This window comes from Dermochelys coriacea, chromosome 4 (assembly GCF_009764565.3).
Source record: "Dermochelys coriacea isolate rDerCor1 chromosome 4, rDerCor1.pri.v4, whole genome shotgun sequence".
Lineage (NCBI taxonomy): Eukaryota > Metazoa > Chordata > Testudines > Dermochelyidae > Dermochelys > Dermochelys coriacea.
Window position 1 is genome coordinate 110815008 of NC_050071.1, and position 27624 is coordinate 110842631.

Genomic DNA, 27624 nt, shown 5'->3' on the forward strand with positions numbered 1-27624 from the left:
TTCAAGATAACTGGATGAAATATTTGCCTTATTAAAAATAGCTGTTTTAAATAATAAAACCTTCTAAACCTTAGGTTGAGGAGCTCAAATTTCAGGTTCTGTTCCATTTTTTTCTTTGTTTAGTAGGTTCCTGAAGTTGCTGACCCATGGTCAAAGACTTTGTATTCATGCTGAGATCCTCCAGCATTCACTGGACCTGTAATGTCTCTGGTCAGCACTGGAGCAGGGAGATAGGTACAGTACGTCTGGTTTTATTTAGTATAGAGTGGGTCACCCAGGTTTTCATTAGAATGATTTTATATAAAAAGATGAATAATGAAAACCTCAGAGATCCTCTCGGTAATGAATAAAACAAGACTTATCTTTTCCCCCCATGATAGCCTGGCTTTATTCAATATTGAGGTGTATCTCTAAGGTTTTTCAGTCATCTTATATCTTATGGGATATAAGTCATTAAAATAATATCTTAGAGAGTGTTTATTGTTGAGGGGGAGTAGATAGAAACTCCCTTTCACTGCTGAACAGTGGTTTTGATCTCACTATTCAGTGCATATTGGAAAGTTGGAGATCGTAGTGCAATAATTTGGAACTTGGCCAAAAAAACATGCCCACCCCATGCAAACACAAACAAATAATGTAGTATAAAAATTCACAATAAAACTCTTTGGAGGATTTTCACATTACATACATTTCACACTTTTAAATACATAGCTCAGTTAATTTGTCCTAAATTTAATTTTTCTATATGTTTGTGAAATAATTAAAAAAGAATTTATTAAGTGATTGTTTTAGTACCTAACCTAAAATATGGATTGCTGCATGATTTAATATATTATAAGGGTATTGTTTTCTCAGCGATGATTTGTCAATCTGTTGTCACTCTGCCACTACATGAAGGCAATAAAACGATAAAACTCTCAATGTTAAATTCATACGTAGTGTTTTTAATAGTAGCTGAAGTTCCTCAGTTTCTCTGTAGATGATGTATTATTCTTTTTGTTTTTTTAACCATATTTAGTGAAACCTGTTTGATTTGTAGGTATGTTGGAAGTTGCAAGTGTTAGCCCATTCTCTAGCATGAATAGCCAATACATTTAATAATCTTCCTTTAGTCTAAATAAAAATAAAGTTTTAAATTAATCACTACACATTGCTTTCCTGGAATTAATTAAAATTTAGAGCTAGTAAATATATGAAATATGTTTTCAAGTGGCTCTTCATTGTGCAGTTTGAATAGTCTGAAAGATGTAGAGTACATGAATTGTAACCTTAATAGCTTCCTCAGTGTCAGGTGTCCACTAGAAAAAATAAACGTTCGGCGGGGTGGGGTGAGGGGGGTTCTGTGTCAGACTATTCCACATTAGAAAATGAAAAAAACTATAAGATGTCATCACGGCTTAGAAACATTTTAAGAAAATTCTTGATGACATTGACGAAAGAATGGGCAAGTGTGACTTATTTATGATAAGTTCATGATTTATACAGAGAGAATCAATTAAGTTTGATTCCTATAATTTTAGGAATTTCTTGTTGACTTTTACAATAAATTATCAGTTTAACCAAAAGACTTATAAGAAGTTTTATGTTTTATAATTAAATTAATAAGCATTTTATCCATTTACCTTAGTTTTGATTGATTTCAGAAATATTTATTAAATAAGGGTCTGATCCTGCAAAGTATTGAGTGCCACCCTCTTTCGGTTGACTTCACTGACAGTTGAGGGTGCTCAGCACCTTGCAGGATCAGTCCCTAGCAAAGCAGTGGAAAAGATGTGGCAAATCTTCACTTCCAGGTATGGACTTTCTTGTTTGAAAAGCTTAAAAATATCACTGCTGTCTTCTTACCTGCTATTGTTAAAAAGTAACACCCCAGATTACAGTAACTGAAAGAGGTCAGGTTTTTTCTGTTTTGTTCATCTGACAGTATTCGTATATAGTCTGTGTCACTGTTTCCTCTGTATGAGGCACTGATCCTGTAAAATCTTACAGATGTCCTTCACTTCACAGAGCTGTTGGCAGTGGTCACAGTTAAGAATGTGCATAAATGTTTGCAGGCTTGGGGGTCTAACTTAGGAAATTTCCAGGGCCGGGGGGTAGAAGAGAGAGGAAGGTTGTGGCAAAAGAGGGAAAAAAAGAAAAACTTAAATTACCAGAATTGACAATGTCTGGTAATCAGAAGTACCACCAAAAACTACTTTTAATTATTGAATAGATTAAAGTTGAAATTGATGGTAGCCCTCTTAAAAGTCTCATGCTCTTTTGCTTTTGGAGTATAGTAAATTTAACTGACAGAAGGGGAAAACAAAATATATTGTCTTAACAGTAATACTACAGTGACGTAAATATCTGACTCTTAAAAGCCATTCCAGTAAGTCATACCTGACAAATAATGGTTGATGTGGGAACAACTGTTGTTGTTTTTTTTAAGATGCTGATAGTAGTATTGGGTTTCCAATAATTCTGGCTTGAAAATAATCTTATGCTCCTTATTGATGAGCCAAAAGATGAATGACCGAAGCTGACATGGTGTTTTCTCATTTCTGTCCCATACTAGCTTGGTGATGTGATGGTGGACATTGCAAGTAACATTATGCTAGCGGATGAACGTGTTTTGTGGATGTCACAGAGAGAGGCCAAAGCTTGCACTAGAATCGTACAATGTTTACAGAGAATTGCTATGTATCGACTAGCAAATGGGGCTCAAGTTTACTCAACAGTAAGCATAAAGTTCCATTAATTTAAAGTAAACATTTCTGGTTTATTTTGAAAAGTGAATTTTTTTTCATAGTTAATAGATTTTGACATTGTCCGATTTGTACTTCGAGGTCTAGAATATTTGAGATTCCTAAAAGGAAAAAAAATTATTCCGACCAAATTAATCTGACAGTTATACAGAATGCTTTTCTGGTCTTTGTATAAAATTAATGTGAAGAATCCTTTGAAGATTATTTTATGTGGTATAAAGTTATTTATTGTCTATATGATTTTTCTTGTCACAGTACTCTCCAAATATTGCTCTGGAGGCTTATGTAATAAAGGCAACTGGCTTCACTGGGATGACATGCACTGTATTTCAGAAAGTGGCTGCATCAGACCGTACAGGACTTTCTGACTATGGGAGAAGAGATCCAGATGGAAACCTAGATAAGCAATTAAGCTTTAAGTGCAATGTTTCAAATACACTGTCAAGTTTGGCACTAAAGGTCTGATGCTCATTGTTTCTGTATTGGCTTATAAGACTTAATTAGAGATTAATTGGTTGGAAAGTGGCTTAAATTAAGTTTCCAATGTTAAAATATTCTTACTGCATTGTAATACAGAACAATTATTTAAGAACAAGAGTAGAGAAGCTATGAGAGGAATAAAGAAGTTGGTTTTGTGTTGCTTTTGGCTAAATTACTCAAAACAATTCTTAATGGACCGGTGTCTACATTAAAAAAAAAAAAAAAACACCACCAACACCATACTCTTAGACTATATCTACACTACAGAGTTTTGTTGACAAAAGTTATGCTGTTGCATGTCCACATTATGTTCTTTGTGTCGGCAGAGTGCATCCACACTGAAAGCTCCTGTATCAATACAGAGAGCAGTGCACTGTGGATAGCTATCCCACTGTGCAGCTGGCCGCAGGGTGCTTTGAGAAGGGTTTGCAAAGCCTCATGTCTCTTGCCGACAGAACTGTGAAGTGTAGACAAGGCATTAGACACGCACAGTATTTCAGCAGCATGGAAAGTGAATTACTTCCTGACTTCTTTTTAATGTTCAGTACATTTATTTTGGTATGCTATCTGCATGTTACACTTAACTTTCAAGTTAAAAAAAAGTAACCTTTAAGTTGACTTAACTCAAATTTTTTATTTTGACACAAGTCTAAACAAGTGTGTGTCATATGGTGATTGAGGACATATACATATCTAGATAAATACTGACAGTGTGAAGGAGTACAAACTAGAAAACAAGTCTGACAGATTCATTTGCCTGTATATAGGGGGAAGTACTTAACTCTGACTCCATGGAAAATCCATTTGTGATTAAATGCCAGTGTAGCTTATCAATTTGCCATTATTGCTTCATATATTGGAGCTTCACTGCAGATATGTACTGTACCAATAACTTGTGTACAAAATTGTAGATAATGCCCAGTGCTTGAATTATGGGGAAAAAAAGTAGGAGGACCCCAATGAATACGAGCAGTCCTGCAGGCAATATGGCGCACGGTGCCAGGTTATCCTCTGGCTGGCCCTTATGCTTCTATTCTATTCTCTGCTCTGCCAAGCTGAGTCTTCTCCCCTCTACCCTAGCCTCCCACTGCCACTTCTGCCCTGCCTCTTTCCCTACCCCAACTGCCTCCTCCTTCCTTACCAATTAAATCCTGCCTTCTGCTCCTACCCCAACTCTCCCCACCTATCCCTCCTGCCCTGCCCCAAACTCCCTGATTTCCCTTACCTGTTACCCCACTATCTTCTGCCACTGCCTTTTCCCCCTCTCAAGCTCCCCCATTGCACCCATCACAGCACTTCTTCTACCCCACTACCACTTACACCTGTCTGCCTTTTGTCCCTGCCTCCCCCCAGTCTTCTGCACTCAACAAACAACCCCATCTTTCCTGCTCTAGTCCTGCCTCCAGCTGTGCCTGACACCATCCTGCCTCCCCTCCTCCCACTTGCACACCATCTTGCCCTACATCCACTCTGACTCTCCCTCACCCCACAGAGCCATCTCCCCAGTGTGGAATTCCTGGAAGTGGTAAGGCTGGATTTTTGCTCCCCTCATCCCCGCAGGTCCTCCTGCAATAACAGTTCTGTTCTCTGTCCTCATTCCCCTCTTGTAGGTCCCCCAAGTCCTCCCCCCTGCCCCGCCCATCTCTGGAAGTGGAGTGGTTGGGACCAGGCATGGCAGGCATGAACCAGTCTCTACTGAGCAGCTGGCTAGGGCACTGGACAGCACCTCTGTCTTGCTGATGGGATGAAGGGGCTTTTCCAATGCGGGCATTGGAGCCTGGTATCCACCAATAAATGCCAAGCATGCTCAGTGGGACCTGCTTCCTGAGGTCATGGGACCCCTTGCCCCTGCAGTGGTGGTGCCAGGGCTGCTGATTGGTCCAGCAGCTTTCTACTCCCTTTGCAGATCCTTCCCTCTCTGTTTCTCCCCACCCTAAGTTTTTGGCACGTGTTGCTGCTACTCTCTCTGAAGCTCCTGGCCCTGCTGCTGGCCATACAGGGAAGAAGTAAGGGGGCCAGACATGCCCCTCTGGTGCCTTTGAATAAGTCAGAAGTGGGGTAGCTCCTAAAAGTAGTAAGGGAGGCCTGGCCCCCTTAAGTCCCTCCTGCAATTCAAGCACTGATAATACCACTCCAAATGAAACAATTACAGCATTTACCTTTACATCTGCCTGTGTGCATGTCTGGCATTTGGCCTTGCCTGTCATGTCTAGCTCCCAAGAGATCTCCCAAAACATTAGGCATAGGCACTGACTCTGTGGGTGCTCCAGGGCAGAGCACCCAAAGAAAAAAAATAGTAAGTGCTTAGCACCCACCGTCAGCCAAGCTCCCGACCCTCCCCACAGTGCCTCGCCTGCCAGTGGCCCTGCTGATCAACTCCTCCACCTCCCTCCCAGTGCCTCCCACCAGCCGTGGTTCAGCTTTGCAGGAGGCATTGGGAAGGGAGGGGGGGCAGAGGAGAAGGACAGGGTGTACTTGGGAGAGGGGCGGAACTGGGTGGAGAAGGAGAAGGGGTGGAGTGGGGGCGGGGGCCTGGGTCAAACAGGAAGAGAGAGGAAGTATGAAGAACAGCCATACTGGGTCAGACCAAAGGTCCCATCTAGCCCAGTATCCTGTCTTCCGACAGTGGCCAAAGCCAGGTGCCCCAGAGGGAATGAACAGAACATGTAATCCTCAAGTGATCCATTCCCTGTCACTCATTCCCAGCTTCTGGCAATGATTAACAAATAATTCCATATTAAAGGGTTTTTTAAGATTTTTAGTTAAAGCATGTTTTGGTGGATTATTGGAAGCACTACAGTCCTGAGCTCTGTATAAACTTTGTTTCCTTCAGACACTGTTGAAAGGAAAAGGAGTACTTGTGGCACCTTAGAGACTAACTGTTAGTCTCTAAGGTGCCACAAGTACTCCTTTTCCTTTTACGGATACAGACTAACACGGCTGCTACTCTGAAACTGTTGAAAGGAAGAAAGCCCAACACCGATGAATTGGAGGAGCTTCTAAATAAGACCAAAAAATCCCTTTTTTGTTCAGAGATTAATACTTCTTAAAATCTGTTTGTTTATAGAACACTATTGTAGAGGCTTCTATTCAACTGCCACCCTCCCTTTTTACACAAAAGCAGAAAAGAGAAATTAGGCCAGCAAATGAGTCCATCTACAAGCTTCAACTTATTGCATTTCGCAATGGAAAACTTTTCCCAGCAACAGGAAATTCAACAAATCTGGCAGATGATGGGAAACGACGTACAGTAGTAACACCAGTTATTCTCACCAAGATAGGTTTGTTTTTGGTTACTATTACATTTGTATGACCTTAGAAAAATGCCAAAGTTTTAGAAGCCTGATCATTGACATTATATTCAAGAGGTGTGCTAATGTTGTTTCAATTAGCGCACCTCTAAGAATCAGATATTATCCAGCATTAATATTTACAGTATGTGTTGAAAATTAAACATTTAAACATTTTTATATAAAATCAATTCCATATTTTTTTTTTCAAATAGATGGTTTAAGCCTTGCCAATCACCACATTGCTATTAACGTGACACTACGACGTATTGCTCATGGAGCAGATGCTGTTGCGGCACAATGGGACTTCGATCTGCTCAATGGACTGGGAGGATGGAAGTCTGATGGATGTCACATTATCTCTTCAGATGAAAACATTACCACCATTCAGTGCTACTCCCTCAGTAACTATGCAGTCTTGATGGTTGGTATTTATTAAGGTTTTTTAATTTAATCAGAAATAAAAAATGTTCAGGAAAAATACAGAGGAGTAAATGTTTTGCGTTTAGTATAATAAAATATTGTGGGAGTGGGGGGGTATCCTCACACAAACCAACTTCAGAACAATTTTCACTTGTTTGTATTAGTTTAGATGTTGGCATAAAGTCTGGTTGAAAATGGTAGACTGGCAACACTGTTTTACTGCAGACAATTTTACTGCAGAATATTTTAAAGACACAATAGGTTTTTCTTATGAAACCTTTCAGTATGATATATAAATCTATTCTAATGACCTAATAATTGTCAGTCTGCTTTTGTGAACTTTAGATTCCAGGTCTAACAATGACAGCCTCAAATGAAGAATAGTAGGCAGCAGAGAAAATAATAGGAATAACTTCTAGGCAACAGTAGAACTTGTCAGGTTAGTTGTAGTGTCTATGGATATGAGGTTTTTGTCCGTTTCTACACCCTGGCTTAGAGCCACTGAATGAATATTGGTATAGAATGCCTATTCATGATCATACTTCCCAGAAAAGTAGATGAATATATGAATATAAGAAAAAAGATTATGGTGTTTAATTACTACACAAGTCAAAGTACAGTATTTGTTGAAGACATTCCTGCAAGTATTTTGATTTGAATGTCTCCCATGTATTGAGCTCAGTAAAATTACACCAATTCTGAAATACAGTGGCAGGAATGAAATAGTGAATTGAGGGAAGTGCTTTCTTCATAGTAGGTTATCTTTTTGTTACTGCTTGTTCCCAGAAGACCCCCTTCTCCCTAACGTAGTAAACAGCAAACATTCTTCCTAAATGTACGTCTCCCAAGATACCGGCTTTTGGGAAAAAGGCAAGGTGAAACAGTACATTTTGTTTCTGACAGGTAAAGTGACAGGGACTCTGCTTGTCTGTTTTCTTGTTCTGCTCTGATGGTTCCTACCACAGAGTTATAAGAGCAGACCTCTAACAAACGAAAGTATAGATTGGGATATAAAATTGAGAACATCAGTATAAGAGGAAATCAGGTGAAATACTACTAATAAATCACATTTAGAAGTTACACTTGCAAAATTAAATTTCATAGAGGTAATATTATCAGTATTTATTACATTTGAGATGCTACATGTGGTCTTAAAAATAAGTCAAACATTCTCTCCAAATAATTTTTTTAAGGAAAAAGAATAATTTAGGATAAGTAATGCATAAAAAATGTGGTGGCTTTTTATTATTATTTAGCAGAACAAACCGTTAAACTTAAAAAAAATTAATAAAAGAGAAGATTAAATGGTAGAATACCAAAAAGCAGTTTTTTTAAAGGGGAGACTTTGTAAGATCTGGCATGATGCCATAGTATATGAAGCCTTTTAAATGGAAGATCTCTTAAATGAAAAGTTACTATTTTTGAACAGTTGAAGGTACTTTCATCATTACAATACTAGAATTGGATACTCTATTCTTTTATCTTACTTTTTGACATTTAATCCTCTAAAATGTAATAGACTTTTTAAAACCTGAAATATGTTATCTATGCTTGTTCAACTTACGTTCAAGGAGGGATTTTACTTGAAGTTAAATATAGTTCTGCCACTTGGAGGAAAGAAAATTAAGGAGATACACAATCTATATGTTTGCATAGACCATTAATCTTATTAGATTTCTGTATTCGCACGTAAAGATTACATGGAACATTGTTGCTATGAGTTGTATACACAAATTTAAGTTTCCACAGGAAAAAAATATTTTGGTTTAAGGTGACAAAGCTAGAAAATGACACTTAAGGATTTGAGCTTCAGTGCCTGAACACAACTTAATGAAGAAAAATTACAGTGAGCTTTGTTGTAATTTTGTATTTTGACAGCAGAGCTGGGAGAAAGTGATGTTTCTCAATAATGAACTTGCTTGTTCAGAGACTTCTCCTTCAGCTCTAACTTTCCCATATAGGAAGGGTGATTGTGTGGTTTTTTCTTTTAAATTAATTGTTTATTATAGTGCCGTTATTTAAGGCTTTAACATTGGACAAATATCAAAAGATTTGATTTAGATAAGCATCAGAACTTATGATAGTTTTTCAGAACTGCCACACCATTTGAGCAATTGCCTTCCTCAAGCAGACATGCATCTCGCTTAACCTTTTGATACAATTGCTCCATTTTACAACCTTTAGAGATTGTAGACAGTTTATCTTCTGTTTTTCTATTAATGTTTTGTTTAACTACTTTTTAGTTATGAAGACTGTAAGACACGCAAGTAATATTTGTGCCGTTATCTGAATCCCAGTACTTTGCATTTCTACATGCAAAATTATGGGATGTGGTGAGACCACTGTGCTAGAGATGTATAGGGAAATATTCTCTATTTTCTCCTGTAATCTACCTCTCTGTATGTATTTCAGAACATTACACTATATCTTCTCTACATCTACACTAATAATGAGAAGAGACATAGTGCATACCCAATTCTAGCTGTTTAATGAGCTGGAGCATAAGTATGATTTTTATAGAAGTAATGTGTCTAACAAATGTTCAGTGAATTCATTAATCTGAACTAATAGTACAGGAAGCTTCATGTGGCTTGGTGAGTTCTGTGGGCTATGAAGTGCTTGCAGTGGGAGGAGTCCATAACCACTGGCTGGTTACAAGTACCCTTCAGTTTCATCTAGTTAATTCTAGTTGTACGTGTCCAGAAACAAGAAGAGTCTGTCACAGATTTGCCAATAGAAACAAAACTGCCGAGAATCACGATCGGTTGGACTTAAGACAAGATAGTACTGGCTAAGCAGTAAATCCTGCCTATGCTATAATGATGGAGAATCACAGTTGCAATGAAGTTCTTTGTCTGAATTGAGGTATTTTTACAGCTAAGGTTAAGACAAGAATTGGATTCTGGAATATTAGAATACTTTGACGCACAGGGAGGCTGATAAAGATTATCACAGAAATGTAAATCTTTGGCCTAAGTGTACTTGGACTGAATGAGATGAGATGGACTAGATGAGGCAAATTATCATAGGAAAGTGTGATGGTTTTATAATCTGGAAGAGAAGATGACACACCAGAAAGGCACAGCCTTATTACAAATCAAGGAAGCTGCTAAAATACGGAAGAATGGGAACCTGTAAGTTTAGAATATTGACTGCATGCTTTGTGATGAACCATGCAAAAAGTTAGAGGTTGTGTTATGCACCAACAAATTATACTGATGAACAGATCGGGCTGTTTCTATGTAAGACTGCAGAGCATCCTTGGCAAGATCAATATTTATGATGATGTTAACCTCATGGGAAAGCTAAATGCACAGGTTGATGGTAATAATATTTGATATGAGCGCATTATGGGCAGACATGGCATCCCAGGGCAGATAGACAATGGAGAATGTTTTTGTTCAGCTCTGCAGCCTAAACAGTCTTTGTATTGGGGATACACTGTTTCCATGTGAGGAGACAAAGAGACAAACTGACATGGAGATCAAATTATGGCTTCACCCAGAAATAGCTTGATTATATTGCCATTAATATGCACTGGAGATAAATGTTGGGTGCCAGGGTGTACAAGAGTGCTGAGTTCTTTTTATTGGAACAATCAAAACTAAAGAAGGTAACATCGTGTGAGGTAGAGGATACGTATGATACGAGAAAGTTAGTGGATCCAGAAGTGAAGACACATTTCAAGCTGCAGCTTAGCAATAGATCTGAATAGCTAAAAACATGGATGGTCATAGAAGAAGTAATTGTGAATGCTACCAAGACCACAGTAGAGGTAAGAAGATCTAAGAAAAGAATGGCTCCAACCAAATACACAGAGGCTTGTTGAAGAGAGGAAAGAATTAAGAGAATTCAGTAAGAATGAGACAGCAGCAAAAGAGCTATTCTGCAACAAGTATATGCAGACAAAGACGGAAGCTAAAAAATCAGCCAGAAGAGGTGAGAGAATGGATGGAAAATAAAGCAAAAGAAGCCAAAGAGCCATACAAGAGAAGAGATTCTTAAAAGCTTTTTCTAGTCTCCAGACAACTGTCATCACAACTCTTAAACTGTTGTGGCATTGTGAAGGCCCAAGATGTTACAATTTTAACCAGAGAGGAAGGACAGAAAGCCCATTGGATGGAACATTCTAGCTGGTTGAGTACAGCCTGGTAATCTTTAACACATCGAGGGATCCGAAGAAAGAGCAGACTTGCCTATATCACTAGAAGTAATTGCGTTTGAGGAAGTAACTGAAGAGTGGTAAGGGGTAAAGACACCAGGGTATGATAAGATAGATGCTGAAATGTTAAAAGCTGGAGAGGCAGTGATGGTAAATTATTATGTGCAGGTTGTACAGAATGTTTGGGGAAAAAGAGAGCTGTCCTGAAGACTGGAGAACGTGTCATCTGTAGAAATCCCTAAAAAGGATGACCAGCTAATTTGTGTTGACAAGGGTGACGCTTCTTTTTGGTTCTGGAAAAGTGTCTTGCATTATTATTTTGAGTAGGATGAAAACAGCTATTAGTAAAATACTCCGGGAAGAACAGACTAGATTTTGATCTTATAGGTAGTGTTCAGACCAGATTTACACCTTGAGAAGACTTACAGAAAAAGGTTTTAAATACTAGCAGATGTTTTTTACGTCCTTGATTTTACAAAAGCATTTGATAGCAGCTTCCAGAGAATTATGGAATTCCAGCAAAGATTCTTTTTTAAGGTCTGATCCAAACCTCATTGAAGTCAATGGGAATCTTTGCATTGACTTCAGTGGGTTTTGGATCATGGTCGTATCCTGTTGCAACATGCATACTTAGAATATTTCCTCAGAAGACCATTCTTGCTGCCTCTAATAAATGTTGTTCTCCTCCTCTGAGTTCCCCTAACATGTCATTGTCTTTCTAATAATATGTTCATTCCAGATGCTAAATTAAAAAATGGATTTTTTTTGTTTGGTTGGTTGGTTTTTTTTGATGCCTTATTGCACTATAAATTCCTGTCTTATTTTTTTCTGGCAAGATTCTTAGTGTTACTGCTTCCCAGATTTGTACCTCCCATTTGGGTCAGATTATTTTCTTCAGCTATATTAGCTTGAATTGTTCCAAGTGGTCTCATTCCATCTGATGGAATTTCTATTATTATTTTTTTTAAAAGTACTTTATATGTAATGCCATATTAAAATAACATTTTGGTTGCAAATTCAAGCAATTCAAAATTAGAAAATGCCAGAATTAACATAGCTCAAACAACCTTAATTATGTCCCTGTGCATATATGATAGTCTTTAATTACATGATCATAAACTATTTATACTATAGGATCCCTGCCTCAATTACTGGACAGGGTGGACAGTGGAAGAGGCAGAGAGTTAGAAGAGGGGAGAGAATATCTCCTGTGAATAGGGTGTTGGATTCAATCCCAGGAAAGTTGAATCCTATTCATGGCTCTGCCCCAAACTTTCTATTTAATGTTTGGAAAGACTGTCATAGTGCATATGCACAGAAGGACCAAATTAAGATTGCATAATGCATGAACCAGAGGGTTCATTTAGAGGGAGTGGATCAGGTTCCTAGGCGGGTCAGCTGATAACCATTGGGAATCTCTGGTGGGCATGTCCCAAGTTATTTACTGAAAACTATATGATCCAGTATCTGTTTTATAAATGTATTTAAGTTAATAAAGATCAAATCAAGACAGCAAATTGCTAACACACAGCTACTACAAAGGCCACTAAACTATTAATTCATACAATTGTATTAAGGTCCGGTAAATGAGTTAACAGTGATAATGGATTGAATCAATGGGTCAGATCATCAGATTAATAGAACAAAAGCCAATCCTTGTAAATCCCAAAACAGGAGTCTAAGGAGGTAGCTGTGTGTTTAGTTATAAACTTCAATTGAAGAACTCAAGGCAGTGAAATCAACAGAGCTGGTTAAATGTTTTAGTATTAGTTTTACTATTTAAAACAAAACTGTTTACATCAAAATCATGTCTCTGAGCTAACTGAGGTTTCCTCCTTAGATTTCACTATTCTTTTTCGAATGTTGGTCCCTGTGTGTATTCCCTGTGGGTACGCATGCATTCCATGTGCTTAGAGCCAGAGAATTTTGAAAGCAGTGTCGATTGGTTCACACACATGACCTTGCTCACCTTGTGCCTCCAACAGAGGAGATAAAGGGCAGGGCATACAGACCACCCCTCCAGTTCCTTCTCATTGCCGCATGGCCTGGGTCAGAACCTCCAGTGTCTGAAGCTTCAGCTTTCTCCTTTATCTGTGAATATATTAAGGTATACGTAAATAATTTTTATAGTTCAAGTTTTAAAGTTTTTGTCTGATAGTTTGTATTTTAGAGTGAGTTAGTCTCCTTTTCATACCCCCATGAGATCCATCTCAGGAACAAGGGAGTCTGCCCCCATAGATCCCGCAGTGGGGCCTTGTCAAGAGAGCAGGGACATTCTCATAAGAATGAGGCTACATCTTTCTCCAGATCCACTTTGAAGAAGTTAGATTCAGACCTGCCTAAACTGAGCAAGTCTATAGGCTTAGCCTAAGAGAACTTAGTGTGTTCTAAGTCTCAGAGGCATGAAAAGAATGCCCACAAGTCTAGGACTCCATCAGCACTGGATTGCAATCCAGCAGCACCAGTACCTCCCAAATACAAACCCCAGGATCCACCTGTACTGACAAAAACGCTGGCAAAGACCAGTCACCAAGAGTATCTGTTAACCGTGGCACTGTCTTTGTATTCAGTGGCTGTGACACAGACTGTCTCTACTGCGGCTATGGGGATATCGATGGAAAAGATCCATCTCACTCCAGGAAGAGCAGAGACCTGCGCTCCTCTTGAGGACATATTTGCTCTCCCAGACCTGGAGTCTCCCACTCTATCTGGTCCCTCCCTCTTGAGAGAGGTTATAACTCCACCAGGGGAGCTGGCCTTTGGGAGGATTCCATCTTTGGGCTATGATTCCATCACCAACAGTATTGCCATTGGAACTGGAATTTCCTTTCTGATCAGGAGATTCTGAACCACCCAATGAACTGATCAGAACACCTGAACCAGTTTGGGACCAACATCCACCTCATCAGCTACTTCAGAGCCATTAGTGTCCCATGCCGTGTGGAATTCCACAACCTCTATTCGACCCATCCTATTGGCCGTACTGGGGGCTGTGGAACCATCCCACAGAATCAGTCCAATCTACTAGGGAGTCTCCCCTTTCTTCTCCACTGAGAGGACAACTGGACCTGCCCCCAGATCCTGCTGAAGAGAAGGGGTACTCACCAGATCTGGCCAAGACTGACATTTTCAATCCAGGGGATGCGGTGACTCCAGTCTTTTCACCCTCCTGATGACTATAAGCAATTCCAGGAACTCCTTTTCAGAATTGCAGGGGAATTGCAGCTCCTCTTGAGGAGGTGGTTCAGCAACTTCAGCGTAAGTTCCTGGACATCCTTCAGTCCTCTGCCTCCAGCTGACGTGTTCCCTATTAACGAAGCCATTCTGGGTCCAGCTAGAGTAAACTGGCATACCCCAGCTATTTGCATCCCTACCCCCAACAAAGAAAGGGTACTATGTCCCTGACAAAGGGGCAGAATTTCTGTTCTCACTGTGCTCCTAACTCTTCAGTGGTCCAGGCTGCTGCAGAGAGATCTAGAAAACACCACCCCACAATCTTCCCCAACTGATAAGGAGGTTAAACATCTCAACTTACTGTGAAGGAAGGTCGTCTTCTAGTCCCCAGTTCAGGATAGCCAACTACAAAGCGCTGTGGGCTAAGTGAGATTTTCTGAACTGTTCACAATTCATGGACTTTAATGACAGTCTCCCACAGCAGAACAGAGCTTGTTTCCAGCCTTTCAGAGAGAGAGGTAAAATGGTTGCCAGGATCTCTCTCCAATAGGCAATATATGTGGCTGATGCATCTTCCAGGGCTGTGGTTACTGCTGTCGTAATGCGTAGAGTGTTTGGCTCCATGCTTTGGGGTTTCCCAGTAAGGTCTCAGAACACCACTGAGCACCTGACCTTCAATGAAACTAATCCATTTAATCAGAAGACAGATGAGGGGTTTTTTTTTCACAATTTTTAAAGGATTCCAGGGCCACCCTTGCTCCCTGGAAATATATACATCTGCTTCAAAGAGAAAATTCCACTGGCAATCATACAAGCCTAGAACAATGGCTCAACAGCTCTTCTATCAGAGACCTTATGAGCCACCCTGCAAGAGACAGAGGGTTCAAAAGACCCTCTTCCATACACCTCCCACAGTGGGTTCCTCATCCCAGTTCCAGTTCTCTGCTAAACGTTACTTTTGACGGGAGCGTGAGAGCTGCAAACCACAAATTCCAGCACCTCCTGACTCTCATGCAGCCTTTGGGGGTCGTCTAGCACAGTGGTTCTCAACCTTTCCAGACTAATGTACCCCTTTCAGAAGTCAAATTTCTTACATACCCCCCCAAGTTTCACCTCACTTAAAAACTACTTGCTTACAGAATCAGATATAAAAATACAAGTGTGTCACAGCACACTATTACTGAAAAATTGCTTGCTTTCTCATTTTGTCTGTGAAATCTTAGTTTTTACTGACTTCGCTAGTGCTTTTTTTGTAACCTGTTCTAAAACTAATCAAATATCTAGATGAATTGATATACCCCCTAGAAGACCTCCATGTACCTCCAAGGGTACATGTACCACCGATTGAGAATCATTAGTCTAGCACACTTTCTCAGTATCTGGAGTGCAATTACAATGGACAAAAATGGGTGCTGAACATCATTCATTCTAGCTATACAATAGTTTACATCCTTGCGTCCCTCCAAAACCCTCTTTCCCACCTCCTCTTGGGGACCATTCTCATGAGAACCATTCTCATGAGAACATTCTCAAAAAGAAGTGGAATCTCTCTTATAGTGAGTAGTGATAGAGTGGGTTCCTCTTCAGTATCAAGGGGGTGTTTTTTACTCAACATACTTCCTAGTACCCAAAAAGAAGAGCATTTGGAGAGCATTCTTGATCTCTGCCGTCTCAATTGCTTTATTTGCAAATTAAAGTTGTGTGTGGCCATGTTGTCATCTATAATTCCATCTCCTGGAAAAGGACATGTGGTTTACAGCTCTCTCCATGAAGGATGCCTACTTTCACATGGACATCCACCCTTCTCACAGATGCTTTCCTCACATTCATGGTGGGCTCCACTTTCAAAACAGAGTACTCCCTTTCAGCATTGCTACTGCCCCCACAGTCTTTACCAAGGTTTTCTCCATAGTAGCAGCCTATATCAGATACTGTGGTTCCATGGTCTTCCTCTACCTTGACTATTTGGCTGCTTGTCACCAAGTCACTCCAGGAGGCCCATGCATTGACTTCAACACTGCTGCAACACTTCTCTTTTTTGGGGGTCAGTGTAAATGCTGAAAAATCTTTCCTCGTCACAGACTTTAGACTTCATTGGGACATCATTAAATTCAATCACACCAAGGGCTTACCTGCCAAGGGAGAGGTTTCAAGCTATGAGCGATATCATAGACCACATCATAAGCAACTCCTGAGTGCCTGTCAATATCTGTCTCTCTTTCCTAGGCCATATGGCTTCGTGCACTTGTCATGCCATTTGTAAGACTCCACCTTCATTGTCCACAAGTGTGGCACCAAACTGTCTACTCAGCAGACTGACAGTTCATGAGCACCATAGTGACTGTTTGCACCAAAGCAATATTGTCCCTATTATGTTGGAAAAATCCCTGCCAAGTATCTGTCAGTGTTCCCTTCCTTGCCTCTGCACTGGACATTACTAACATATCCGTTAGGTCGGGGAGCCTACATGGACAGTCATACAGCACAATGCACCTGGACTTCTCGAGAGTCCAGGAAGTACATCAGTGTTCTAGAGCTGCGAACGGTTTGAAGGGCTTGCAAAGCCTGTCTCCTGATCATTCAAAGTCACCATGTCCTCGTAACATTAGACAACATCACAACCGTCTTTTACATCAACAAACAGGAGCGAGATCCATCCCCATGTGCAGAAGCAGATTGTGGAACTAGTGCATTAGTAATCCCATTATGCTGTTGGCAGTCTGCCTCCCAGGAAACCAGAATGTGATAGTGGTCTCTCAGCAGACACTTTGCTGTCGATTACAAGTGGGAGCTACATGATTCTGGTGAACAATATTTTTGCTCCATGTGGGACTCCCACCAGAGTTCTGTCTGCCTTCCAAACAAACAGGAAATGCAACATATACTTTTCCAGAGGAGCCCTAAGTCATCACTCACAGGGTGATGCTTTACTCCCTCCAAGATCAAATCATCTAAACTGTGCCTTTCCTCCACTGCCACTCCTATGCAAGATTCAGAAGGACAGGGCACAAGTCATTCTCATTGCCCCTTACTGACCCATACAGTTTTGGTTCCCGAACCTCCTACACATGTCATCTCAGGCACTGATCATTATTCAAACATTTCCCAGTCTCTTCACTCAGGAGACCAGCAAGGGCAAGCATTCCTATGTCCCACATCCACTTCATCTCAGAGCCTTGGATTTGGATTGGCATTCTCCTTAGAACAACTGTGTTCTGAAGCTATATAGAACATCCTTTCTAATAGTAGGAAGACTTCTACTAGAAAATGATTCCTAGCCATCTGAGCGCATCAAAGGCATATACCTTCAGAAGTTGCAGATGTTTCTCTCATACTGTATTATTTCCTTAAAGACAGCAGATTCATCCATCAGCTCCTTACGGGTCCATTTGGCAGCAATCACTGCGTACCATCCTCCTTCACAGGGCTACTTGATCTTCATGCACACGGTGATTAGCAGATTCTGAAAAAGCCTAATCAGAACCTTTCCCATGTTTGTTTTTAAAGCCGCCTACTCAATGGGACTTGAACTTTATTATCTAAGTATTCAGTATGCCTCCTTTTGAACCATTAACTTCTCACTCCATGTCTCTCCTATCCATGAAGGTTGCATTCCTGGTAGCTATCATCTCAGCCGGGAGGGTTGGTCAGCTTGGAGAGCTGATCACAGATCCTCCTTACACTATATTCTATAAGGACAAAGTTTCATTATGTTTACATTCTAAATTCACCCCCAAAGTTGTCTTGAGTTTCACCTGAACCAGTTTATCCACTTACTAAAACCACGCTCATCATCAGAAGAAAGGACATTCCATTCCCTCAATATTCAGCGAGCCTGAACCATTTATCTGCAGAGAACAAAACTAGCTAAGAAGCCTTCTAGACTATTTGTTGCCTTAATGGAAATGGTCTGGGGTCAGGCTATATCCTCTCAAAGAATCTCAAAATAGATCTTGGGCTGTTTTTTTGTTTTGCTATCAGCTGTCTAATCTTCCCTCCCTTCTCCTGAGATAAGAGCTCATTCCTCAAAAATGCAAGCAACATCTATGGCATCGCTTCAGGAGGTGCTGTCTGGAGTGACTCAAGCATGAGTACCAACTTGAGCCAGACGGTTAAGAAGCAGAGCACAAACCCCAAACTGGTTGTGAATTCTATACTTGGGTTTCACCAACCAAGTATCAAGTGTAAACTCCTCAGGCACTATAACAGGCTAACCATGGAGTCACAGGCAGTCCCCTTGGGTACTCGAGTCTGTTTGTCACCCAGGCAAGCTTGCTTTTGTGATAGATGGTCCTTTAGACCAATAATCACAATAATATTCAGATTAATCCCAATCCCAGTCCCAAAAGACCAGTCACTAACCCCAGGTCAATTGCACTGTAGATTTTACACCAAAGATAACACTTGTAGACAATCCTATAATTAACTAAAGATTTCTTAACTATAAAAAAGAAATGAGTTGTTTAAATCAGATAAACATACACCCATAAATGAGTGACAGTCTTAAATTTCAAAAGGTAATAGCAACTTCTATAATAAGCAAGATGTATATGTCCTTCGGGGTTAACCCAGGCCAAGCACGGGGTATCTCTTGTTTAGGCTTACTAATCCTTGCCCTTCAGAGTCCAAACAGCATAAAGATATAGTTTCTTCTTGTCAGGGATTTTTATTCCCTTCCACCAGAATTTAAACTGATGGGTGAGTCCAAATGCACATCTCCTCATGGATGTAGCGGGAGGTACTCAAGAAAGTCTGTCTTTTGTTCTCTGATATTCCACAATAGTTTGTCTCTCTGTGGGTCTTCTTTGCTGGGCAAGAGATAACAGCTCCTGTGGTAAAATTGGTATTTCATATTTGGTAGTGCTTGTCTCCTGACAAATGGTTTATAGCAGTGGCTCTGAAACTTTTTTACTGGTGACCCCTTTCACATAGAAAGCCTCTGAGGCGGACCCCCCCTTATAAATTAAAAACACTTTTTAATATATTTAACATTATTATAAATGCTGGAGGCAGAGCGGGGTTTGGGGTGGAGGTTGACAGCTCGCGACCCCCACCCCCCGTAATCACCTCGTGACCCCATGAGGGGTCCCGACACCCTGTTTGAGAACCCCTGGTTTACAGTTTCAGAGCAAATACTTTTATTTACAGAGCAAACACTGAAATATTACCTTATAACATGGGTGCAGCTATCATAAGTGAGACTAATGCACATGGCAACTTAAAGCATTTCATAAAGTTTAAACATATTCTTATAAACCTAACACCTATTTTAATAATTCTAACACAGAGCTGAGAGAGACTGTTTTCCAGCTATGTGTTTGTCAGTGCTCAGTTGAGGCCTAAGAGGCTTGACATGAGCTGGCACCTGTTCTGCAATTTTCAAATTAGATACCATTAACTTGGGCTTGAACAGAGACTGGGAGTGGCTGGGTCATTACACAAATTGAATCTATTTCCCCATGTTAAGTATCCTCACACGTTCTTGTCGACTGTCTGAAATGGGCCATCTTGATTATCACTACAAAAGTTTTTTTTTTTCCCTCCTGCTGATAATAGCTCATCTTAATTAATTAGCCTCTTAGAGTTGGTATGGCAACTTCCACCTTTTCGTGTTCTCTGTATGTATATATATATCTTCTTACTATATGTTCCATTCTGTGCATCTGATGAAGTGGGCTGTAGCCCACGAAAGCTTATGCTCAAATAAATTTGTTAGTCTCTAAAGTGCCAAAAGTACTCCTGTTCTTTTTGTGGATACAGAGTAACACAGCTGCTACTTTGAAACCTGTCATATGACATAGGAGTTGTAAATGCAGTCAAGGGGATCAGGCAATGAAGTAGTTGTCATGGTACTTCATGCTTCCAGGGTGGGTACTGTAGGCTGGTATAGCCCATGGTTTTGACTTCCAGGGAGCTAAGAATCTCAGTCTCTGATCAGGTGTCTTACTGGTCTGAAAGACTACAAGTCCTTTTGCATTTACCTTGCTGTATATTGGGGTAGGCAACCTATGGCATGTGTGCCAAAGGCAGCACGCGAGCTGATTTTCAGTGGCACTTTCACTACTCGAGTCCTGGCCACCGGTCCGGGGAGCTCTGCATTTTAATTTAATTTTAAATGCAGCTTTTTAAAACCTTATTTACTTTACATGCAACAATAGTTTAGTTATATATTATAGACTTATAGAAAGAAACCTTCTAAAAACGTTAAAGTGTATTACTGGCACGCAAAACCTTAAATTAGAGTAAATAAATGAAGACTCTTCACACCACTTCTGAAAGGTTGCTGACCCCTGCTGTATATCATTGTGATTCTAGCTTGCTGCTCCATACGGTACCTTCCACGAGGTCTCTGGGCCTCGGGTGTGAAATACTCTTGAAGTCCTAAAACGTGGTCCCTTCACATCGAAGTGGCAAGTTTTGGTCAAATGTGGGTTTGGGAACGTCACACATAAGACAGCAGTGTCCTTAAAATAGCCATTTTGCAGCCATATGCTGTGTGAATCCCAAAATATCAAAAATGAAAAACATGAAGCCAGCTTTGAGGGAGTTGTCCTAGTTCAGTCCTCCAGGTAAACAGTTCAGTGACACGTGGTAACAGCATCCCAAAGAAGGCCTCAAAAAGGTCCATTAAAAAATTGCCTAACGGAAACAACCATTTCATGCAATTATCAGCATTTCTTTATTATAAATTTAGATATGTCTAGACAGCTGTTGACAGCAACAAGAGAACTGGGGAACTGACCATTGAGCCTTAACTGGGTAAAAGTGCACAACTACCCTTTAGTGTAGTTTACCTTTGTTTATACTAGATCTGTATTCTCATATACATTATTTCTCACAATAAGCAACTTTTTAATTCTAACAGTTCCTGAAAAGTTTTGAATGCTTATCTGTGCAACCTCAACATCCTTTTAATGTAACTTTTATTATTTATTATTATACATACACAAACTCATCTACCCGTTTTGTCACTATCAGTACTAAAAAAAGGACATATATATACCAATTTGGAGTACTGTGTCCAGTTTTGGGCCCCACACTACAGGAAGGATGTGGATAAATTGGAAAGAGTACAACGAAGGGCAACAAAAATGATTAGGGGTCTAGAGCACATGACTTATGAGGAGAGGCTGAGGGAGCTGGGATTGTTTAGTCTGCAGAAGAGAAGAATGAGGGGGGATTTGATAGCTGCTTTCAACTACCTGAAAGGGGGTTTCAAAGAGGATGGCTCTAGACTGTTCTCAATGGTAGCAGATGACAGAACGAGGAGTAATGGTCTCAAGTTGCAATGGGGGAGGTTTAGATTGGATATTAGGAAAAACTTTTTCACTAAGAGGGTGGTGAAACACTGGAATGCGTTACCTAGGGAGGTGGTAGAATCTCCTTCCTTAGAGGTTTTTAAGGTCAGGCTTGACAAAGCCCTGGCTGGGATGATTTAACTGGGACTTGGTCCTGCTTTGAGCAGGGGGTTGGACTAGATGACCTTCTGGGGTCCCTTCCAACCCTGATATTCTATGATTCTATGATTCTATGATTCAATTTATTGGGTTTTTGGAATATTATCATACTTAAATTTCAGGTCTCCATACCTATACCCTGAAGAGTTGTTTTTAGTAATCTTAGCCATTTTACAAAAAATATATGTATAGAATTAATATCAGTTACAGAAATGTAATAGTAATTCAAATGACTTTTTTACTGCTCATGCTAACCAAACAGATATAAGTACTGTGTGTGTTGAATGCAGGGCTGGCTGTAGGCACCAGCAAAACAAGCAGGTGCTTGGGGCAGCACATTTCTAGGGGTGGCATTGCGGCGCCAGCCATGCCACCCCTAGAAATGTGCCCCAGCTTGCCTCCACTCTGCCTCCCGCTGGCTCCCCTGAGCGTTTTGCGCAGCAAGCCTGGGAGGGAGGGAGGAGAAGCCGAGCAGCAGCGCGCTCGGGGGACGCGGCGGTGGTGCAGCGGAGGCGAACTGGGACGGGGAGCAGTTCCTCTACCCCTCCCCCCTTTACGTCCTGGGCCCCCCCCCTCCCCCCGCTCACCTCTGCTCCACTTGCTCCCTTGAACGTGCTGCCTCTCCCTTGTCTGAGAGGGAGCGGGGAGAAGCGGAGCAACGGCGTATTCAGGGGAGCAGGCAGAGAGGAGGTGAGCTAGGGTAGGGAGTTGCAGGGGGGAAGCTGCAGGAAGCAATGCTGGGGGAAAATGTGGCATGCCCAGAGGAGGAGGCAGGGCTGGGGATTTGGGAAAGGGGCGGAGTTGGGGCAGAGCAGGGCGGGCCACGAAAAAGAAAGCTGGGGCCAAAATTTTTTTTGCTTGGGGCGGCAAAAATCCTAGGGGCAGCAATGGTTGAATGTATTTTAACAATAAAGTAGATAAATTCCTGATAGCGCCGTTGTAAATTGCTTACTTAATTAAATTTGAATACATGAAGTTAAAATGTTGTGTTAAAGCTTTTTTGATTTCATTCACACTGAACTGCCATGACTTGCAAACTTGACTATGTGTTTACTGTATGACTTGAAATATATTCCCAGAATGTTTTTGGATTTTTAAATGAAAGTCCCAGTTACTTATTTTGCCAATCACCAAAGTTGGAGAAAAAAGCTGACTAATGCCACTTCTTTTTTTTTTTTTTCCTGTCAGGATTTGGCAGGAGGTGAATTGTATACCCAGCCAGCTGCTGTCTTGCATCCAGTTATTTATGCTACTTCTATAGTTCTGCTAATGTGCCTCTTGATGATCATAGTCAGCTATATATACCACCATGGGTAAGAAATAAAAAGAATGGAGATTTATCTAATGCAGATCCCAAGTTACACTTACACTTAGACTTATTGGATGAAATCAAGCAAACATTAATATAAAGAGGCTTGGAAGGATTCAGGTTTTTTTCCCAGTAAATGTTAGTTTTATAGTACACATGCAAATGAACAAAAAATATTTCCATTAATGATGATCAAAGTTTACATATAGGCAAAGTAAGGAAAATACTGGCTGAGAAGTTCAGAATTTGATTTAAGGCTGTCTTTAAATGTTTACTTTGTATATTTTGACATGTGCTGTTGACAATTTGTTTTAACGGTTATAAAGCTTTAACTAATTGAATCTCAATGGTTATAAAGCTTTAACTATTTGAATCTCAGCATCTCTTGTCATTGAATAATAGTCTGACAACCACCATAATTTCCCCAATGTGAACGTGAAAATTGAAGAAAATTGAAAAAATGCTTAAAAATAAACATCAGTATAAAAAACAATTGAATTCTGTAAAGCCTAAATGTACATCAGTGTTAAGAATTACTAGCCCAGGCATATATGATATAGAGCCCTGTCAAAATCTAAGTTTTAAAAGGCCAGCTTCAGACTCGTACACACTTCAGAATGTTGTCACGTATTATCCTTTAAGTTTTGAAATCCTACAAAAAAGTTGTCTCATACATGCCTCTCATACATACCTTATCACAAATAGTGTTTTATATACTAAAGCCCAAATCTTCAGTCAGACCTCCTTTTTGACTGGCACATTTTGTATCACAGAATTGTATCAGAATATTTTGCTTCTGCAAACAAATGGTTGGTGCATATATCAGTGATTAAATGGAATTGGATTTGACAACTAAGCCATAATACTATGTATGCCTACATTTCTTTCCTCCTTGTACATGAAGTAAGAAACCCCTCTTTAGAATTAAGGACCAGTTTTTAAAGGTATTTAAGCGTTGCAGCGCTGAGCACAGCAATGCCTAAGTCTCATGTTCAAAAAGGATTAGGTACTTAGGAGCCAAAACTGTGTTTCTGAAAGAGAAGCATGTAATTATATGTTATATAGACTAACATATTTTTATTTAACAGTGTGATCAGGATCAGCGTTAAAAGCTGGCATATGTTAGTTAACCTGAGCTTCCATATTTTCCTGACATGTGTGATGTTTATTGGAGGTATAACTCAGACCAAAAGCACCAGCGTCTGCCAAGCAGTAAGTAAACACAGAAGTAAGATTAGAAATGTAAGAAATTGTAATCAAATATACATACATGACCCATGGCTATTTTTAAAATAATGAATTACTGTCATATTTAAGCAAATATTGTCTCAATTATTTTACCCTGATTTCTGCTGAGAAAGGTAAGGCAAAGCCAAAATTTGCTTAGTAACACTATATGGAAATTATTTAAATTTGGTATGTAAACAGAGCATGGATTTTTTTTTTTTTAGAATCATACCTGATTCCATTTGAGGAAAGAAGTTACCAGCTTCATCACTCCTCTATATGATTTGCAAAACAGCAATAAATCTTGGCTTCAGATAGAGGTTTCATATATCTTCATCCACTCATGAGGGAAAGAATTGGAGTCAATCTGAAAACTGGAAGGACTGGGTGTTAGGAAAGAGAATACATGTTTGTTTTTTTAAAGTTTTGGAGGGTAGTATCTCAAGTTCTTTTATGTAGTGGTTTTATTTCTAAAGGCTATCAATTCTAAAATCAATTATTTCAAGAACTGTATATTGTTTTGTATGCCATATGGGGAAAAAAAAGTAGTAGACTATTTACTTTTTCCTACTACATGATCTCTTCAGGTTCCTTCCAGCCCTACAGTTCTATTATTCTACTTAGAATGAGAAAGTGACTTCTCATTCCTTCCCTTTTTAGGATTTGTTTCCACTTCAAAGACCAGTGGTTTTTATAAATAAAAGCCACCAGTTTCATCTGTTCTGTGATTTTCTATAATTTCAGAGTGTTCGTTTTATATAGGGTTTGAGTGTTTGTAGCTCTACTGAGACTGATGTTTGAGCTCAGAAAGTCATGTCTAAGCCAGTTTCAGGGTTTCAGCTGTAATAGCAGGTGCCATCTTGTATCGATGTCAGTGAAATGTTTCTTGAATTTTTATCATTTCTGTTTCTTACATCCAGTTTAAAACTCGCTCTGAATATTAGGGTGACTCCTAGAGTGGCTAAAGAAAATACTTACTTTTCACGACACATTCATTTTCCTTTTAATTTCCTGTATATAAGGTTTACAATTCAAAAGGGCAGCGTAGGTTCAATAACAAAAATCCTCAGCCTTTTCCTGCTGCTGTCCCGCTGCCGGAGCTTTGCCCTGCTGCTAGAGTCAGTCTCTCTCTCTCTCTCTCTCTGGAAGGGGAAGGCCTCTAGCAACAGGGAACTGCTGAAGTCTTTTCCCACTGCCTCCTTACTTCCAGAGTCTCTTCCTGTGATAGGGAAAGGCTCCAGTGGTAGGGAGGCAGTGTGACACTACACTGTTTTTGTTTTTTTTTTTTAAAACGAGCACTGGAGGAGGAGGATGCACATCCTAAACAAGTAGAGAGCCATGTAGGGTATATACTCAGGTACACACCCACATCCTTTGTGTATCTTTACTCAGCTAAGCCATGCCTCACTGTCTGCACTGCTATTTATACCTGTGCTAGGGGAACTATATATACACAAAAAAAAGGGTGCAGTGTAGGTGCACGCACACACTCACACTCCAGTCTTCCAGGAAACGATACATGTCATTTCTACCTTTTTTGTTGCTGTCACTAAAGTGATGTGTGAACTCTGCTCCCCTTCACTCCATTCATTTCAATAAAAGTGTGAAATTCAAAGTTTCAGTGGCCACAGGTAGTTTTTTCTTTTTCTTAAACACCACCCAAGTAAATTTAATTTTAGAAAAGCAAACAGTAAGTGCACCTTTAATGTTACATATGTAATCACAAAAGATCTGAATTAAGCTACTGTTTTCCTAATAATAATTCATACTAATTCCATGAATCTATTAATTTGAATTACTAAGACTGTTAAATTTATATCCAAATATATGTACTGTTGCTCCAGGTTGCCTTACATTAAAGTCAGTGGGTTATCTTGTTAGCCAACCACTTGCTGGCCCACCACATGCAGCGTGTACAAGATAGTTACCATGAGAACCTTACTTTCGCTGTTCCATCACTTTTTTGTATTTAAATGTCTAGCCGTAACATTATATTGACATTTTAAAAAAGTATGTGTTACATAAGTTATAAATACATTTGGTTTATAACAAATGTTGTTACATTTGTGAATGATGTACCTGTTTTTCAGTTTATTTTTAAATGCCTAATCCATTCATGTAAGAAACCATCATTTTAGATGGTTTGTCATTTAAAACTAAGCCAAAATAAAACAAAAATGTTCTGTAGAATAGCTGACCTTTTAAAAAAATTCAGGTGCATTAGGTGTTGTATAAATAATTATAAAAAGATTCTTTTGTCTGAACTAGTAAAGCTTATGTTTTTAACCTTTATTTTCAAGGTTGGGATAATTCTGCATTATTCTACTCTTGCCACAGTACTGTGGCTGGGAGTGACATCTCGTAACATCTACAAACAAGTTACTAAAAAAGCAAAGAGGTGTCAAGATCCTGATGAGCCACCTCCTCCCCCTAGACCAATGCTCAGGTGAGAACGCTGTTTTGTTTAATGTCTGCTTTATCGTATGTCTTTCAGTTAGAATTTCTGAACTAAACATAATTTTGGGTGCTTTGAATGAAGTGGGAAATACTATCATGGGAAACATCCAGTAACACAGTGCTATAATATTTGGCACTCTTACAATACCTTTCTTGCAAGGCTTTCAAAGCTGTTTCCAAATTATTAATATAGGCCCCAAAACAATCATGAAGTTGAGGAAGAGGATCATTCTTATTAGAGGAGAGTGGTATTCCTGTTTCACAGATTAAGAAACCGAGGCACAGAGTCATGAAATTATTTACCCAAGATCCTACGTGATAGCAGTAGCAGAGTTTTTGGATTGGGATTTTGGGGTGGAATTATCAAAAGTGCTCATCTTTGGTCTCACACTGTTCCAATTTAATTTGAAAATCTCACCATACATCTCCTGACTCCTAGTCCTGTGTTTTAAACACTGGAACTTTAAAAAAAAAATTCAATTCAGGACGAAACTGTTCAGCAAATTCTCTATGATTAGAGAAGAAAAATGTGTTAGACATGCTACTAGTACTTGGTAAATAAGAAAATTACAGGAATGCATTTCAGTTAAGATTTTCTTCATGTCTTCTAAAATTACTGAAATATAATTTATTTTTCCTTCAAGTAAATTTTAGTGTCTTCATTTGAAAATATGATTTTAATCTAGCATTAAAAGGTTTTATTCCAGAGCTATGCTGAACTCATATCAATATTAATTAAACCTTGCTAACCCAGAATTCTCCACAAGGTGGCAGAAGTTGATTGGCTTTGTTTCCATTTAAAGCCAAATGGAACACTTATTTCAGAAATTTGATAAATCAGCAGCTAATATGAAAGTGCTTTTCTTATTGAGAATATTGGATAAAATCAAATTATATTATG

The 27624-nt window shown here is 39.6% G+C and overlaps 1 protein-coding gene across 8 annotated transcripts in view; it reads left to right on the forward strand.

Annotated features, from left to right (window-relative positions):
• The window catches only part of ADGRA3 (adhesion G protein-coupled receptor A3), a 126312-nt gene that overhangs the window by 88919 nt on the left and 9769 nt on the right, over positions 1-27624 (forward strand). For 6 of the 8 annotated variants that reach the window (XM_038398208.2, XM_043514062.1, XM_043514066.1 and 3 more), the window contains 7 exons: positions 2555-2716; positions 3000-3203; positions 6292-6505; positions 6730-6938; positions 22919-23043; positions 24128-24251; positions 26567-26712. In XM_038398208.2, coding sequence (XP_038254136.1) covers positions 2555-2716; positions 3000-3203; positions 6292-6505; positions 6730-6938; positions 22919-23043; positions 24128-24251; positions 26567-26712 — 1184 coding nt within the window. The remainder of the gene's footprint in view (positions 1-2554; positions 2717-2999; positions 3204-6291; positions 6506-6729; positions 6939-22918; positions 23044-24127; positions 24252-26566; positions 26713-27624) is intronic. The other 2 variants (XM_038398209.2, XM_043514065.1) reach the window with 2 other exon arrangements.